The sequence below is a fragment of the Falco cherrug genome, chromosome 7, assembly GCF_023634085.1.
Source record: "Falco cherrug isolate bFalChe1 chromosome 7, bFalChe1.pri, whole genome shotgun sequence".
NCBI lineage: Eukaryota > Metazoa > Chordata > Aves > Falconiformes > Falconidae > Falco > Falco cherrug.
Window position 1 is genome coordinate 5860006 of NC_073703.1, and position 16724 is coordinate 5876729.

The following is a 16724-nucleotide window of genomic DNA, read 5'->3' on the forward strand; positions in this document are numbered from 1 at the left end:
GCGGAAGGATGAATGAGATCAGGAGAAAGTTAGGTAAATGGGCAGTTCAGAAAGCTTTTCTAGCAGCAGGGAAAAACTATTAGCCTAAAAATTCTCACCTTTCAAATGGGTTGTCAGAAGGTTAAAACATGTTTATTTATCAGCCTTTAATGAGCCTTCAATAAGGGAGGTGAAATCTTAGGCCCATTATATTCCGTTGGAGTTCTGCCTCTCGCTTGGGCTAGGACAGCACGTTGCCTGTAATGGTTTGTTCTGAACAGGCGTGCATACCTTTGCTGTTAGTTACAGTTAGCTGATGGTAGGTTGCCCATTGATTTCAGTGAGGGCAGGAGCAAGCACAAGGTCTTAAAAAAGTCTAAATTGCTTTCCTTAGTTAAGCGTTCATACAGCATAGACAATGGGACAGATTAGTTAACACCACTTTAGCCTAAAGTCTATTTTACTTTCTGGATCCCATGCAACTATTGCAGTGTTACAGTACAATTGGAAGTGGAGCAGGAGAATGCTGCTGCACAGCAAAATTGTATTTTCTTTAAAATTTTACAAAGCATTGAAAAAATCTTGTTAATAATAACAGAAATAGTGAATAACAACAACAAAATGTAAACATACTTTATCTACTATCATTTTTTTAAATTGTCTATAAGTACTATATAATACTATGGTTCATTGTCTTGTGCAGAAGATAATAACTTCTAGTTAGATAAATATCTGTGGAGATTAAATGGTCATAAAGGTCTATGTAAGTGTGATTGCCACACTTCGTTCTGTACCTGTTTTCTAGGAAGCAGCACTGCACTAAATATCTAGGAAATTGGCAAGCACTATTAATAACTCCAGGAAGCTTTGTGCTCTGCTAAAATTACTGGGTATGTCATGTAAATGTATGTTTTGCAAACTGAAAAGGAATAATAGCAGAGGCACAGTTAGAAGCTGAGGATAGAGTGTCTAAGAATTCCGTGGCTGCCAGGAAAATTGAACATACTGTTTTAGTTTTGTTTCCCATATTGCCATTAAACCTAAAGATCGAATCTTAACAGAATAAATACCACATTTGTTACAACTATATGAGCAGACTTATTCTCTTGTTGTTGTGTTTGTACCTGTATCTTTTATTGACAGAATGGCAATCTCCAGGCTAGCACATTTTGGATGGCTTTTAATATTTCTCTATGCTACATAAATGCGATTACTGTTACAAAACAAACAAACAGAAAAGCTAAAAAAACATTACAGCATTATTCCATGAAAAAAAATTATCTGGAAAAAATGTAGGTGTATGTACTAAGTTCATCTGTTAAGCAGGCTGTCTTATGTTTAATATTTTGTAAAATTGCTTCCATTAATTCTACAGGTGACAGCCATATTATCCTATCCCAACCCAAATAATTATAGTACATATTAAAGTTCAGTGGATATTATAATACGAATCTCCCCAGATAGGCAGAAAGCAATGTAAATTAAACAAGAAACATAACTAGGGCTTAGCAGCTCATTTTGTAATTTAATTGAACAATGTATCTGGTTGTTAATGGTGCTATGGACACATTAGATTGATATGTTGCAAAGGAAAGATGTTTAAGTAGAAGGCTAATTCCTGCTGTGATTATTCTTATGTTCCAGAGGAGTCATTATTAGTATTCTTTGTATAAAATTCATTAGCAGTAGCTGCTTGATCTCCAAATAAATAAGTTGGTTAAATTGTTAGTAGAAAAAGGCTAATTATGTAAATGGATTAGGTCGTCAATATTTCATTTCCAGATGCTTTTCTCCCTGCTAGGTAATGCTTCATCTTCTATAAATATAGAATGATATAGTACACTATTGACTAAGTATTCATCTCGTTGAGTACAGTGCTCTCCTGCTAACTAGTAGAGCTGTATACAGCAATGGAGACATAAGGCATCTTAATATGTTCTTCATTGCATTTCATTTGCTTTAAGTGTTTCTAGTCCTAATGTTACCCGTTCTTTGCTGGTTATTTCCTCTGCAGCCGAACTACTATGAGAGCAGCAGGGCTAGCAGCCAGTACCGTTGATGATTCTCTGGGCTCCTTCCCTTCCTGTTTGTCACAGGCTCCTCTCTCTTTGGGTCTCGTATGAACTCCTGAACTTGGATTGTGTAACTAGTAACTGTGTTGATGCTTGCTGCAATTAAATCACTAGCTAGGCCTTTTGCTTTGTTCATTTATTTTTAGTAAAACGTGATAATATGAAGCTGCAAAAAGTAATGCTCTTCTTATATACTGACTGTGTTCAGGGCAGTTTTGCCTGGCTTGCATCACACATTAATCTTTTATTACTTATCATTATATTAACTCTCACCTGCCAGCTGTGAAATGACCTGCAGAAAGACATTTAACAATTGCCTCTATCCACTGAGTTTACAGTATACACTTTAATCAATGCTCAGGATTAAATTAATGCTGATAGGCAATTTCCAATATCTGGCATCCTTGCGATAAGGGAATTGGGCTTTTCTGGGCTTCTTTTTCTTTTTTTATTACTGAAAAAGGTCTATCTGTATTTCACGGTGGATCATGTAAACTGTAGTACTGACTCATTGCAGAATTTTGAAACCACTGAATTATGTCAAGCACAGAATCAGTTGCTTTCTTTAGGACCTTAGTTTAGCTTTTCAAAGTAGGAAATATTACAAACGCTTAAACTGGTTGCATAGGACAATGAAACATGACTTTTTGGCAGATTTCATAATGTATCCAGTAGGGAAATATTTTAAACAGTGCATGGGAGGTGCAATTTAAAACAATCTGTGTATAGCATTTGCAGGTTCCATTTTTATGTGTATCAAATATTAAACATGTTGACAATTTTGGAGAAGATACTACACTAAGGAGTATGAAAGTGATTTGTCTTGAGATTTTATACTACTGAGCATCCCTGGAGTAAGAGATTAAAAGCAAATCTGAGCTTTAGTTACTCGGAACACACACAAAAGGCAAGGGAGTATATTTTCTCCTAGTTGGTATAAAGCTACTGCAATGACAGCATAGGGGGAAAGTAAAACTTTTCATTGCAGGAGAACACTTTACTCAATATTGCTTAATAGACCACATTCCCTTTCAATCCACATTATCACTAAGAGGACTGCATGCTTTTAAAGAAGGTACACAATCCTTTTGTAATAAAAAGAAAGCAAACGTATGAGGGTTTTTTTTATAAAGTATCCTATTCTATATCAATTTATTATTGTTAATGAATGGAATTGTCAAGGTCCAGAAAACAAAATCCACTTTGTTAACTGAGGTAATATTAACTAATGCAAATTTTGTCGGATATATTTGGACAGACATTAATGCACTTTCAGTTAACAGCAATTTATGTGCCCATGATATCACATAACTCCAATGGTATCAGTTCACAGTATATTACTTAAAAAAATGAGCAATGATTTTGTACTTAATTCATTAGCAAAAACATTCCTATGTAGAAGTCATAAGCAGACTAAACTATAGCATTTGACTGGATCCTGTCTCACATATTTCATTGCAGGTGTCAAGAAGAGTGTCCTATTGGAACATACGGCTTTCAGTGCACACAAAGATGTGACTGCCAAAATGGTGCAAAGTGTTATCATGTAAATGGAGTGTGTATGTGTGACCCTGGATTTAAAGGTATTTATTGCCAAGAAAGAATGTGTCCAGAAGGATTTTATGGCCTCAAATGCAACAAGAGATGTCCTTGCAATATTACCAACACTCTCAGGTATGTACATCATAATATATACTAGTGCAGGGACTGCTCAAATAAATGCATTGGGGAAAAAAAATCAGTCAACTACACCTACTCCCTTTTTCTCTATAGTTAAGTTCTATAATTAAGAACACAGACAGTTCCTCTAGGTTGTAACCTTTGATTTAAATGACCTCAGGTTTGGAACCATAAGCATCAGTCCAGCCAGCTACTAAGCATCTGTTAAGTATTTAAACAGTACTGCTAAAATCTGAAACAATATGACATACGGCCTTATCCTGTAACTGCAGTCTTCTAGGCATAAGAACTGTCATATGATGCCCATATGTGTGTTTAATAACCCACTGAAGTTTAAAAAATACAGATATATTTACTGAAATCTATCATTTTGGCTCTTTATATGACATGCATGTGTTTTCTTGTTAGATCTATAGACAGCAAGTAGACTTTCAAAATGAAACCTAATTTGCTTCAGTTTATATCTTGTGGCAAATTACCTTGTGGAAAACACTTGAGGCAGGTGTATAAATAGACTGAAATCAATATCCCCAAGCCAGTCTATGGAACTGGAAGAAAGTCGACATTGTCAAGATAGACTTCTCATGTGTGCCTATTTTTGCTCTTCATTCAGTATGTGTATGTGTGCAATATTCAGGAAAATAAATATCAGGGAAGTATATCTAAAGTGGAATAAACCTCACTTAAAAGGTCAGGTTTCAATGTTTTATTCCCTTTTGGTTTTTTAAGGATCTAATTCTTGAGGTTCTCATTACTAAGAGCTAGAGCCACAAACAGACTTGAGTACCTAACATGAGCCAGGTTGCATTTACTGTCCTGTTGCAGGCTTGAATAAGTTTTCCAAACCCTGAAAACAGGAGGAATTTAAGGCTCTTCCCTATTATCCTATTTGTTGCCTTTTGTAACTCCTTTCCTTGTTGACTGACTGCTGGAATTGCTGTTTGGAGATTTCTTACTCCCTCACATGTAGTAAAGGGAGCCTGGGCAGCAAAAGCACTCTGGCCTGAGCTATCCTGGTGGACTAGAGTGCCCACATTTCCTTACCATGCCTGCAAGATGCTGAGCCCCTCAGCCCCGACTTGATTTCCTCCTTTTTTCTGTCCATTACTGTTATGCATTCACGGCCAATTCAGGATTGTGCAGGCTTCAGAGGGAGGTGGGGATAATTGATGCCCAAGCAAATATGCCCTTGATGCAGACATTCTTCAATTTTAAACCAGACAGGTAGGGACCTGACTGTCTTGCTGATGATGACAAACCTACCTTGCAATCTTGCAGCCTGCTAAAATATAAGCACTCTCCTCCATTATGTGTGCAAGCAATACCACCTAATTTGTGTGCGTGCACACACACACACACTCACACACACACAAACACTTCAGGCAAATCCGTTTGTGTGCTTGAGATAGACTCTATTTGTCTCAGTCTTGGAAATAAACAGGTGATCTTTCTTGTGAATTCAAGTTCAACTGCAAGCGGTGAGGGTTTGCTTAACTGAAAGTCAGAGCTCACAGTGGATTATTTAAAAGCCTTGTAATTTTGATGGTACGAGTCCTCTACAGAAAGATAGCTCTAGCTCCAGTGGGTTTGACAGCAAGGTTCCAAAGTGTTTGACACCTCAAAAGTAACTCTGTACAACAGGCTTCTATTACTTCTGATTATTTTGTGTATCATGAAATCATTGCGAAAACATAACATCCCTAAGGCATGAGCTGAGCATTATACACAAAAAGTTAACGTGCTGTACTGAGAATAGGGGATGTCTCCAGAATTACTGCAGAGTGAGCTAAGGTATAAATCCCTGTGTGTCATACTACTCTGCAGTACCTGCCAGTGTGCACGACTTAAACCTGCGGTAAATACCAGCTAAACTGCTCCTCAGTGAAAGCTGTTCTTCATGTGTACTGGAGGGTGAGAACATGCTCTTGGACTGTAGCTGATACAGTGTGCCTTCACTCCCTCTCCTAGCCTGCAGAAACCTCTTTGTGTGCCCATTTTCCTATAAAGGTTTAAATAGAGTGAAAAGACTGCAGGCCACAGGCAAGGCTGAGTTTGGCTGCTGTTCCTCAGCTAAGTGCTCAATTCCGTAAGTCTTTTAAGTAGAGGAAGACCGTAGGTTTGAGGGTGCTAGAATTGATCCTGGCTTACTCAAAGAACTAACTGGGAGGTGCTCTGGGGGGTTGTCAGAAGATCCTTCCTGAAAGAGCAGATTAGCACCATCCAGCTGTGAAGAAAGATGAGTTCTCAAGTTTGAGAGAGCTCAGGAAGGTGGAGGATTGAATCCTCTCACAGCTCTTCTCTGGGCATGTGGTCATTCTTACACACCATGTGCCTGACCTGTGCCTGGCTGCTGTCTGACAGATACATTTTATGCCTTCCCTCCCATCACTGCTCCCTCAGCTTCACTTGCAGCATCCTCTGCTAAGATGGTATCTCCATTTCCTTAATAAATGAGTCTAGTCTCTACATTGATAAAATCTCCCTTTTTGCTACATCTTATCACTGCTGTTATGGAACAAAGAGATATCAGTAAGCTGTAGATCTGTAAATGTTCTTTCATTCATCCATGGTATTTCAGCTTCCCACTTTTCAATGAGCTCCTCAGAGTGCTGTCAATTTCTGAGCCAAGGAGTCTTAGAGCTGATGGAAAATGACCTTCTCCAAAGGCACTCCGTATTCTGAACAAACCTTTTCACCGATTGTTTAACCAGCCTCATGCAGCACACATCTCTTCCCACCCACCTCCTCCCATTTCTCCCCTGAATTTTTATCGTTACTGGAACTGTGGTCTTCTGAAGTGATTCATTTACTGACAGCCATCTATTTTCCCCAGAAGCAGTTTAAACTGTTGGCTACTTGTTGCAATACATAAGTGTGTAGAAATATTATATAAAGACTTGAAAGAAGGTGAGGGAACTCTGCTTATTTCTGTCAGTGGTTTTGACTCATTTGATCTAGTTATTGGAGAGCTGGCTGGAATGGAAAGTTCTGGAAGCTCTGAGGAGCAGGTTCAGGAGGAACATTAAGAAATACACAATCAGCTTTTCTATTTTTGTAGATCTATCTATTTTAATGTCTGAAGAGATCAGTGTGATCATCTAGTCTAACCTCCTGCATAGTAATGGCTGAAGAACATCATCCAATAATTTCTGCATCAAAGCACACTGAAGGCACTTTGTACAGGACTTCTGAACAACCTCAGAATTAGGTAATTTAGAATGCATTGGTGACTTGGGCTGTCCTTCCACAGGGAAGGATACACCTGTAAAAAATTCCCCTATGCAAAAAGTCCACGTTGAGACAGTCTACAAGGCAGAAAGGCATAATCCTGGCTTGCTTTTCTGAAAAGCAGAGAGGGAAATGAATAGCTGGAATAGTCTAAGCCACACCCACCCTTCCTGAGCACTGGTGTGGAACCAGTATGTCTTCAGTAATGTATTTCCCAGGTCAGAGGCATGAGAAGGGAAGGAAGACACTGTTACAAAGTCAAATGATATGCATAGATCTCCAGAGGCTCTAATTATTGCTCTAATTGCCTCAACACTGAAAAGTTTGGAAGGATCAAACCCCATGGACCCTGCGTGAAGTTTTGCCTTGACCTAAGTCAACAATGTGCTTGAATGAGGCTGGCTTTGAAGATGTGCTGGACTGAAGTACTGGCCCTGCAGTCTCATTGTGGCTACTTCTTTAAAAGCAAGAGGGCATTTTAGTAAGGGAGACTGAATGTAATAATGTAGTATGAACACCAAAAGACAGAAAATGCTGTTAAATAAGGATTAGGGCTGTCGTTCATTAAGATGAGATGACTGATGCTAATGTATAAACAGAAAGTCAGGAAGAAGTTGTTTCGGTTGAAAGATATGTGAAGAATAAATTCAAAATCTGGAGCAGACTGTGCTGTCTAAAGCATTTCTTTTCCCAATTTACTTTAAGAAAGTTACCTGGTTTCCTCAGATTTCCTCAAAATTAGATGCTTAAAAAATTTAAAGGTCAAAATTACTTTCTGTTTTTCAGTTCGGGTGGTAAATTTAAAAAAAATAAATCTTTTATTGCTGTAAACGTGGCTCAAGAGCCAGGGGCTGCACAGTAGCTTGCAAACTGCAGCAAGAGCCATGGAACAATTTCCTTCTCGTGCCATGTTGTGCGCAGTGGACAGCTTCGTTTCCACCTCTGCTTGGCCTAGAGCCAGAGGAACACTTGGCTGCTTGCATTCACTCTGGGTTTTCTACACTATTCCTTCCTGTTATGCAAGAGATTTGAAGAAATAAAAGTTGTTAAGATTCAATGCAAAATACTAATGTATAACCCTGCCAAATGCTTCCAAGAGTGTAAGGTTCCCTTCCTGCTCAGAGCAAGTGGTTGGAAAGCAGATGTTAGTGGGTTTGCCTTCTGGGATCCTTTTGGAGGCCTCACATCCTCTTACCCATCCATTCAGTGATCCTCCTCTAGAGGAAATGTGTGTGTTTCTTAATTTCAGTTTATTGGGGGCATGGAGAAATGCCTTAGTATGCTGTAACCGTGCTGGCAAAATGTTAGATGGACTGATGACCTTGAATGGTACGTTCAGAACAGGAAGGGAAGAACTATACCAACAGGTCACATTGCTGGCTCTATTTCCTATTCTTTGCCTTAACACTTTTGTCATTAAGTGCCTCAAACTTTTCAACTTCTATGCAGCTAGCATTTAGTTCACTGCACAGTCTGGGTGCGTAGGTGGTTGGATGGATGATAGACGAATTTCCTAGCTATTGTTATGTGTCTGGGTACACAGTTTGAACAGAATGAAATTTCACAGAATGCCAGTATGAGAGAAACATCCTTAACTCACACATACGTGCATACATATACTGCTTCTACGTCATGAGCTGCAATGTATTTAGTATGTAACTGATCACTTTAATTACTGGAATAGTTCATACATACCAGAATAGGAAAAAACAATTAATAATAAAAACTTAGCACTATTTAGTGATATCAGCTGCAGATCTTAAAGGGGTTTCCAGAGGAAGCAAGGCATTGTTTTACAAATGGGAAAAATGAAGGCAGAAAGAGTAAGTTACATAGCCAAGATTTACTGACACGATTGGGAAGGCAACAGCTATCTTCTGAATTTCGGTTAAGCATCTAAATCTTAGCCATCTTCAAGTTAACACTGCATCAGGGCATCTTAATTGTTAAACAAGTATTTTTGATTCAGGGCATTGCACTGTATTCTTTGTACCTGAGACAAGTCCCCTGTGTCCCCTGGCCAGACACAGCCTGCAACCTCATTTCAGACCCAGCTATGTAGGTTTGAGGTCCTTTTGCTTGTTATGCTACTACAACACGATGGTGTGTGTTAATGTTTGGCTTGCCAAAAGCTTTGGAAAGATTTATTCTGCTACTGTCAAGGAGAAATTTCCCTTCCCCTGCTGTGCAGTCTATTCACCAACTGTTGCTACCTACACAGAACTATTGTTATGAGCACTGTAACTCTGGAGGATGTGGAGGATTTTTCCTAATCCTACAATGCCAGCACTCTGTGAGGCAGCAGAAGATAAGTATTTCAAATCACTGAAAGTCTGCAAGTGCTTAGCCTAGGAGAAAAACAAAACTGTGATATGCTCAGGCTGATAACAAAATTGTTCTTGCTTCAGTGGGAAGATTATATGGATGCAGTGGCCCCAAACATCTGCCTTGGACTTTTCCTAGCTCATAGCCTTGTGAAAGAGTAGAAAAGGCTTTAGGGGGGCAGAATATGGTCTCAGCCTTCTACTGGACCTTGTTTTGGATTCCAAGCCCCCTGTGTCCTGCAGACTCTTCTGCAAAGCCTGTTTGGTTTTTGCTTCTTATTTTAGTGCATGTTAGGATGGGTTTTAGTCCTTAATACATACCTTGCATCCCATGCAAAAAAGCTGTCCGTTTTGATGAAGGAGCCAACCTTAGAGTAGAAATCCTTACTGAGTATAGTATTTTCAATTGAATTGTCATAGACTGATTCAAACTGCCATGATCATATATTACCTCTGAAAGATTTAATTTAGCCAACAGATGCAGTTCTCATGGAACCGTATGATACGTGCAGTTGTAGTAAAAACAGAGAAACAAAAAATCCACTTTAAAATATTTCTTTAATGTTTAGCTTTCTGCTCCTATTAGATAATGATTAATAGATGCAGAGGGTGAAAAAACAAGCTTTTATTATTTTCATCTGAATGTTAAGAGGTGCTTTGTGAACAACCATAATTTCAGGGACTGCTTTGTCAGAAGAATTTCATGGATGGTAGTTTGTTAAGCTGATGAATTGTTTTAATTAGTCAGTAAAACACTATTTATGATGTAGCATATGACACTCACAAAATTTGATCATTCTTAGTCACAACAGTATATGACTAACCTCTCCTACCAGTAATTGCCAGAAACATACTTGGAAATTACGTTTTATGAGGTTGCCTTGAAAATTAACATATACAATATTAATTTTATAGGTGTAAAGAAACCCATTCAGTCATGTCTGCAATACTAAACTATAGCAATAAATAATCATAAAGGAAAATAAATAGTTTCTAGGAGGCAAAAAACCACAAGACAGGTCCACAGAGAGGTGCCACCTTGCAGAACTCTATTCTTTCTTGTTCTGAGAAAAATAAAGAAAATCTGATTTGTAGCAATATTATTTCTCATCTTTCTCACTGAGGGCTAGACAGTGCTATTATGGTACGCTCTTGTGGTGCAGAGGCCCCCAGAGCATAATGAGCTCTCAGGTGAAGCCTTACCCTCCCAGCTGGCCTCAGATAAGATAGGGTCCTTTTCCAAAGGTCAGATTCCTTCTCCATCCCCTGCTCTCTCTTTTGACCACCTTGTCTCTCCAAACTAGACATCCCCCTGTGCTCTCCATCCCCCTGAAACCTCCATCTCTTTAAACCAGGACTTAACACAAGTCCAGCCTTCTGTTCTTTCCTAGCCCATAGCCCTCAGCACAGCTCTTCTGCTGTGGCAAGTTAGTGCCCTAAGAACACCTGGAGATGCTTTTACTGTTTGTACAAGAAAAAGAATGGTGAATAAAGGTAAACTGTTTCATAGCAGGAGGAACAAAGGAGTAAGTCTTCCACCTACCAGGTGCAGAAGGACCAGGTATTGTCTTGTCTTTTGGACTTGATTCTTCCTTCTGTTTTTCTCTCTGTGTGCTCTCACAACACTGTGGAGTTGTCTGAATAGAAATGAAAGCCAGAGGCTCCAATGGTGAGCAGCAATGCTCATTATTCAGCACAAAAGAACTTGACTCATTTTCCTGCACAGCACAGATTTAGTCCCAGGGCTCCTGTTGACTCCTGCCCCAAGTAAATCCCAAGGCTTCAGGTAGGGATCAGTTCTGTTCACTATGGCTGAGTATTCCCTGCAAAACTCTTTTTCCAAGATTTTTCCCTTCCAAAGCACATTCCTTTCTACCTCTCCCTGCTGAAAAGTTCTGCTGAGCTGGCACTCATTTTTAAAACACAGAGTAGAGAGTAGAGTAGAGCAGAACAAAACAGAATAGAATAGAATATTGTGCCTCAGTACTCGAGTTTATCTTCACAACTCTCTTGATTGCATTCCTCCATCCACTGGAATTTCTCCTAACCCTGAACATCTTTACCGACTGTATTACAACCAAATATATGTCATACAACAGTATGGATTAATTGTGATGTGGCTAATGTCACTAATCTAATTCACATTGATTTGAGAATGGAAAAGCATACATTCCAAAGGTGTAAAATTATCAGTGCTGTGGCAGTTCCCAGATGTTTGGAAGTGCCATGCCAGGCTGGTATTTAACACCATATTCCCTATCCACTTCCTAAGTTATACGTCTGCTTATGTTCACCATCCTTAAGAGTTCTCAGGTTTCTTATGGTCTTAGTGTGACTCTTGCTGGCACTGCATGTAAAACATTGTACTGCTAGTTACAAACTGTATTTTTCTTCCATGTTCACATTTTGTTAATGTCTGTTTGCCTTCATTAGTTGCCATCCATTGTCTGGAGAATGTAGCTGCAAAGCTGGCTGGGCTGGACTCTACTGCAATGAAACCTGTCCTCCTGGATACTACGGTGAAGGCTGCCAGCTGACCTGCCCTTGCCAGAATGGTGCAGATTGTGACAGCATCACAGGGAAGTGTACATGTGCACCAGGATATATGGTAAGTGAGAGCTGGGAATAATGGGGCATTTCATAAAGTGCCTGCAAAAAATTAAAGAGGATTTAAATCTGTTTTCAAATAATATTTGCATAAAAGGGGCCAAATACAAGTAATTTTTCCCATTCTATTATAAGTCAACATAATTCTCCTTTGAGCAGTGTAAGTTATTGCTCCTGGTTATTTACTTAACATCAGTATCGTAAGTTTATTACTGTTATAAGGATAAAGACATAGTTTCCTGGTGTATATTCTGAGTCAAGACATAACAAAAAAGATGTCAGGTTATTGTCTGCCTGGAAACACAGAAAAAGAATTCTCATGGCCTTTCAGCATGTTCCTTGTCAGTCACACTGTGATTTTAATAGATTAAAATCTTTTAAAATGTTACAAAAGATAGAGCAATTTATGTCTTTTCTGAGCATATATGGCAGGTGTCTTTTACCTGAGCATCAGAAAGAGCTTCAGACATTCTGAGGTAAACAAGCATTACATTTTATAGATAAGACGTAAAATGGCTGAAGAAATCAGCCTAAATGAAACAACAAAAATTCATAATTAACAATTGTCAGGTTGTAGCAGAAGGTATTAGGACATGAATCCAGATGCCCAGCCGTACTACAGCTGGGCTTAGTGGAACTCTTCCTAATAAGTTCCCTGGTCATCTGTATGTGAAGTACCTCTTTACTTCAGGAGCACACCTTGGAAGAAATGTGCAGGCTATGTTTATGAAACAGTACTTCCTAAAGAAAAAAAAAAATATTTTCAAGAGAGAATTCCACTGCAACTTCCTTAGCAGTTGTCTTTCTGTAATTTGTGTTCTTAATTTTACGTGATCTGCCCCCACAGGCCCATCTATATTTTTCTGTACTATTTTAGTAATTATTAGTTACAATTACTAAATTTACAAGAAATCAACCTTCAGATTCAAAGACATTCCCAATATTTTTAGAACTTCCACTGACTTTGAGCAGCCAACTAAAATGTGCAGCCTCCTACATGAGTTTTACCCTCTGATATTTTAAGTTACAACTTCAAAATGAGATGAATAAATATCTTCAGATACTAGGGAACATAAGTTGTGGTCTTTGACCATGTTGTAGATCGTTTGGTTTGCATTTATGAAATACGGTCGTCATCGTACCAGGTAGCTTTAGAAACAATAGGAGGTGAATGGCATATTGGATCTGGGCAGCAGAGCAGCCACGTCCTACCATCAGCACCCACTGCAGTGTTTAGGGTTTTCCAGAAAAAAACATTGTGGTATTCTGCAGGGTGATATGCTGTTGTCATCTTTAGGGGAAAGCTGCACAGCTGTGACAAGATCCATAGTGTGGGAGTCCTATATGAGATTAGTGGGATGCTAAAGCCTTTTGAGCCTCCCTCCATTTTAAATCCATAACTGATTTGATCACCTTGTGATCACCAGCTGTCATCTCCAGAACTGTGGAATTGGAGTTACAGCTTAAAGACACTTGTTCTCTGCATCATGTCAGCAGCTGAACCTGAAAGTTGGACCTTCCATCTAATTTCCAGGGGTACTCTCAATGCCAGGTATAAACAGATATATTTAGGTATGAGAGGCAGGACTGTCAGAAGTATCTATTCAAGACACGAGTACTTAGAGATGGGAAAAAAAAGAAGAAAAAGGATTTGAGGTTTGATTCGCCACTCACACTAACAGACAACAAGAATTTATCTCCTCTATACAGTGGTGATATACAAGTATTAATATAGAGTGGAGGAAAGAATGAAGGCAGCAGTGTGTTAGTAACAAATGCAAAATAAAAAGATACCAAGATCCTCTTTCTTTCATTATCAGGAATGCTGTTCAAGTTTGCAGCACAAAAATATTTTGGGACCCTTTAGTGTACACATTTTTTAAGAAGCTATTTTGCCCAATATATATTGCTCCAAGACAGTATTATTGCAGGCATGAAGCCCGGGAAGTTCCTATTGCATTGCTTCAAAATAATATTTAATCTCATAATAAAGAGCTTTCTTGCATTGACATTTAAACAGCTTGGTTATTGAGGATAGCTCTATAATCACTGAAGCATATTTAGGCATTAGTATCATTGCTCTCTCATAATATACTATAATCTCTGGCAATTAGTCCATGAGGGGAACTAAAGCCTTGAAATTGCTAATTTATTGCCTCTGAAGCATATTTGTCATTCGCATGCATGCCAGATGACTTGAGTTGCAATGTTTTTTTCAAATGCTGGAGAATATAAGCTGTAAAGAAAACTTGACAGGAACCTTTACTTCCTACCCCGTAACGGCGGTGCTCTGCCAAGCTGCTTTTGCTGTACACTCCATCGTCTGGGCAGGGAGAGGGTGTCAGCACTACTTCACGACGGGGCCTGCGGGTCACGTGAAAGATGCTGGGGGGCCAGAACCCTCAGGGCTCGAAGTGGCTTATCTCAATGGCACGCTCAAGACCAGACTTTGCCTTCAAATGTGCATGCCTGCCTCTCGCTGAGGCAACGAGGAGCTTTGCCTGTGGGTAGACTTTTGCCCTTGTGTTCGGCTTGCCTGCAAGCGAGTGGCACGACTGTTCATGAGTGCAGGATGTCTCTTTTGGCAGTGCTGACAACAGTGTTGCTAATACAGAACTGGGCAGAGCTAATTATTCAGAAAAGCCATAAATGAATCCCTCTTGCTTTTTCTAGCATGAGGCTTGACTGATGCAGCCACAGGATCAGAAATTTTGCCATCTGATTGGGAAGAATGGAAGTGGGAGCAGCACCTTACATTTTACTGCAACATTTGATTTACACAGTATATAGCAGAGCAGGCTGGAGGGTTTCTAAAATAAGGGGGAAAGGAAAAGAATATGATGGTACATGGGGTATAACTGCAAAATTTAACTGCAAAGGGAGAGATGTTGGACCCATAAGACTATTGGGTTTCTGGATGCCTAGAAAACATAGTGACCAAGAAATGGTAGTCTTTTCCTGACAAAGCACTCCTCCAGCCCATTTCTTTTGCACAGATGGCTTGTTTTTTAACTGTGCCCTGCCTCGGCTGTGTCAGGGCAGCTGGGCTGGGTTTCAGAATGAATCATCTGCAATTGGAGCCAAAACAGGGACATTTTGTTGGGATGCAGAACAAGCCATTAAAAACACAAAGCATCTGGTCACCTTTATTAAACGTATTAAGTGGAAAAGCAAGCATTCCATAGGTTGACAAGTACACGAGCAGAGCACTTAATTTTTGGAAGTTAAGCAGATTCAAGTTTTAAAATAAAAATGTACATTTTAGCTCAGAAAATAATACATTATTTATTAGCTGTGACATTTCCAAAAATTCAAATGCAAAAGCTAAATATTGGTGAGTTTGCAGTTTTGGACAGAATTTTAAAACATTTTATGCCTCCTTTTTCTTGACTAATATTTTTGGTCAGACTCAACAACCACATTTGCACATACCTAGCTGTAAAACTAAATTACACCGTTGCAAAGTTGTTACTGGGTACCGGTACAGGTTATTTTGGTGTGAGGTTCTGATATGACTGTGCTCACATCAGGGGATTGCACTATTGTAACTATACGGGTGTCTAAACCACAGTGCACACACTATGTGAGATTTGACTGAAGAGAAAGTTGAGTGACACACAATTATACCCAAACCAGCTGAGTTCTTGGAGGCAGCATCCAAGAGAATAAAAATAGGATAACAGGAGTGGAGGGGAGGCACAACAAAATCTTCTTCCCCAAAATCACAGAGCATGTCTAGAGCTATTCCCCATATGCTCCAGCAGTCAAGTCCACACTGCAGGCCTGTTGGAAACCCTGTGTTATTGCGTCTCGCTTGTGAAGGGAGGATAAAGGTTGTATCAGTTTAACTAAGACGATTGCAGGGAATCATCGTTATAAGCATGCCAATAGGGCACTTCCCTGAAATGGGTACTTTTAATGTATTTGAGGATTGTCTCTTAGTACTGAAGTGATGAATTGCCTGCCAGTGATGCTTTTCTGAAGAATGGTTTTGAAAAGCCATTCTACTGCCATCTCATTTGTGGCAAGAAGGAATCTGATAAACACACACAGGGAGTACACAAAGATTAGCTTTAACAAGCATATATGGAGATTCTTGACTGGTAGACATTGGATCCTTATTCCCACATGCAAATAGTCGCTCCTTGCAAGAAATTACTGGGATGCAATTGCGGGGATGGTGAGAGGGGTTATACTAACTTATACCTCCCCCTCCTTCCAAATTCTGCTTTAAGATAATCTCTTATAAGCCCACTGAAGTCAGTTGTGCAGTAGGGATGTAAAAGAAATCAGGATTTGCCCTGTCCTCTCTTCTTTTGTTTTTGGTTCATTGAATTTTATTCCTGTAATTCAATAAATGTGGTGAAGAAGGCCAGAGGATATGAATTAAATATGACAGGAGACCACAGGAATCCTGACCTTCTGTCTCACAAGGAAATCTTAAATCCAACCCCCTGCATGTACCTATCAGCGTTCTAGCTACTGAAATCATTATAAATGCTATTGAAATACAAATAAGTTCACCTTCTCCATTGCACAGCTAATTGCAACTTTCCTGAAAACAGTAGCTATCTAGAGACCTCATCCTGTTACATGTCTTTGTTTCTTTATGGATGCTTTGTTTTCTTCCTTTGAAAAATAGATTTAACTTCAAATGCTTTCATTCTGTCTATTGTGGCATGGAGATATGTAGTTAAAACATTTCTCAGCCCAAGACACTCTGAGAAAACTTTAACACTTATCTATGGAATGTGTGGTCAGCTTTTACTTCGGCGAGCACTTAGGTCTATATTTCACATCTAGATGACAGTACTTATATTACTTTAAAGAGTTC

The 16724-nt window shown here is 39.2% G+C and overlaps 1 protein-coding gene across 3 annotated transcripts in view; it reads left to right on the forward strand.

The window, feature by feature from the left end:
• The window catches only part of MEGF11 (multiple EGF like domains 11), a 288743-nt gene that overhangs the window by 190839 nt on the left and 81180 nt on the right, over nt 1–16724 (forward strand). For all 3 annotated transcript variants that reach the window (XM_055715792.1, XM_055715793.1, XM_055715794.1), the window contains exons 10-11: nt 3513–3725; nt 11717–11891. In XM_055715792.1, the coding sequence (XP_055571767.1) occupies nt 3513–3725; nt 11717–11891 (388 nt within the window). The remainder of the gene's footprint in view (nt 1–3512; nt 3726–11716; nt 11892–16724) is intronic.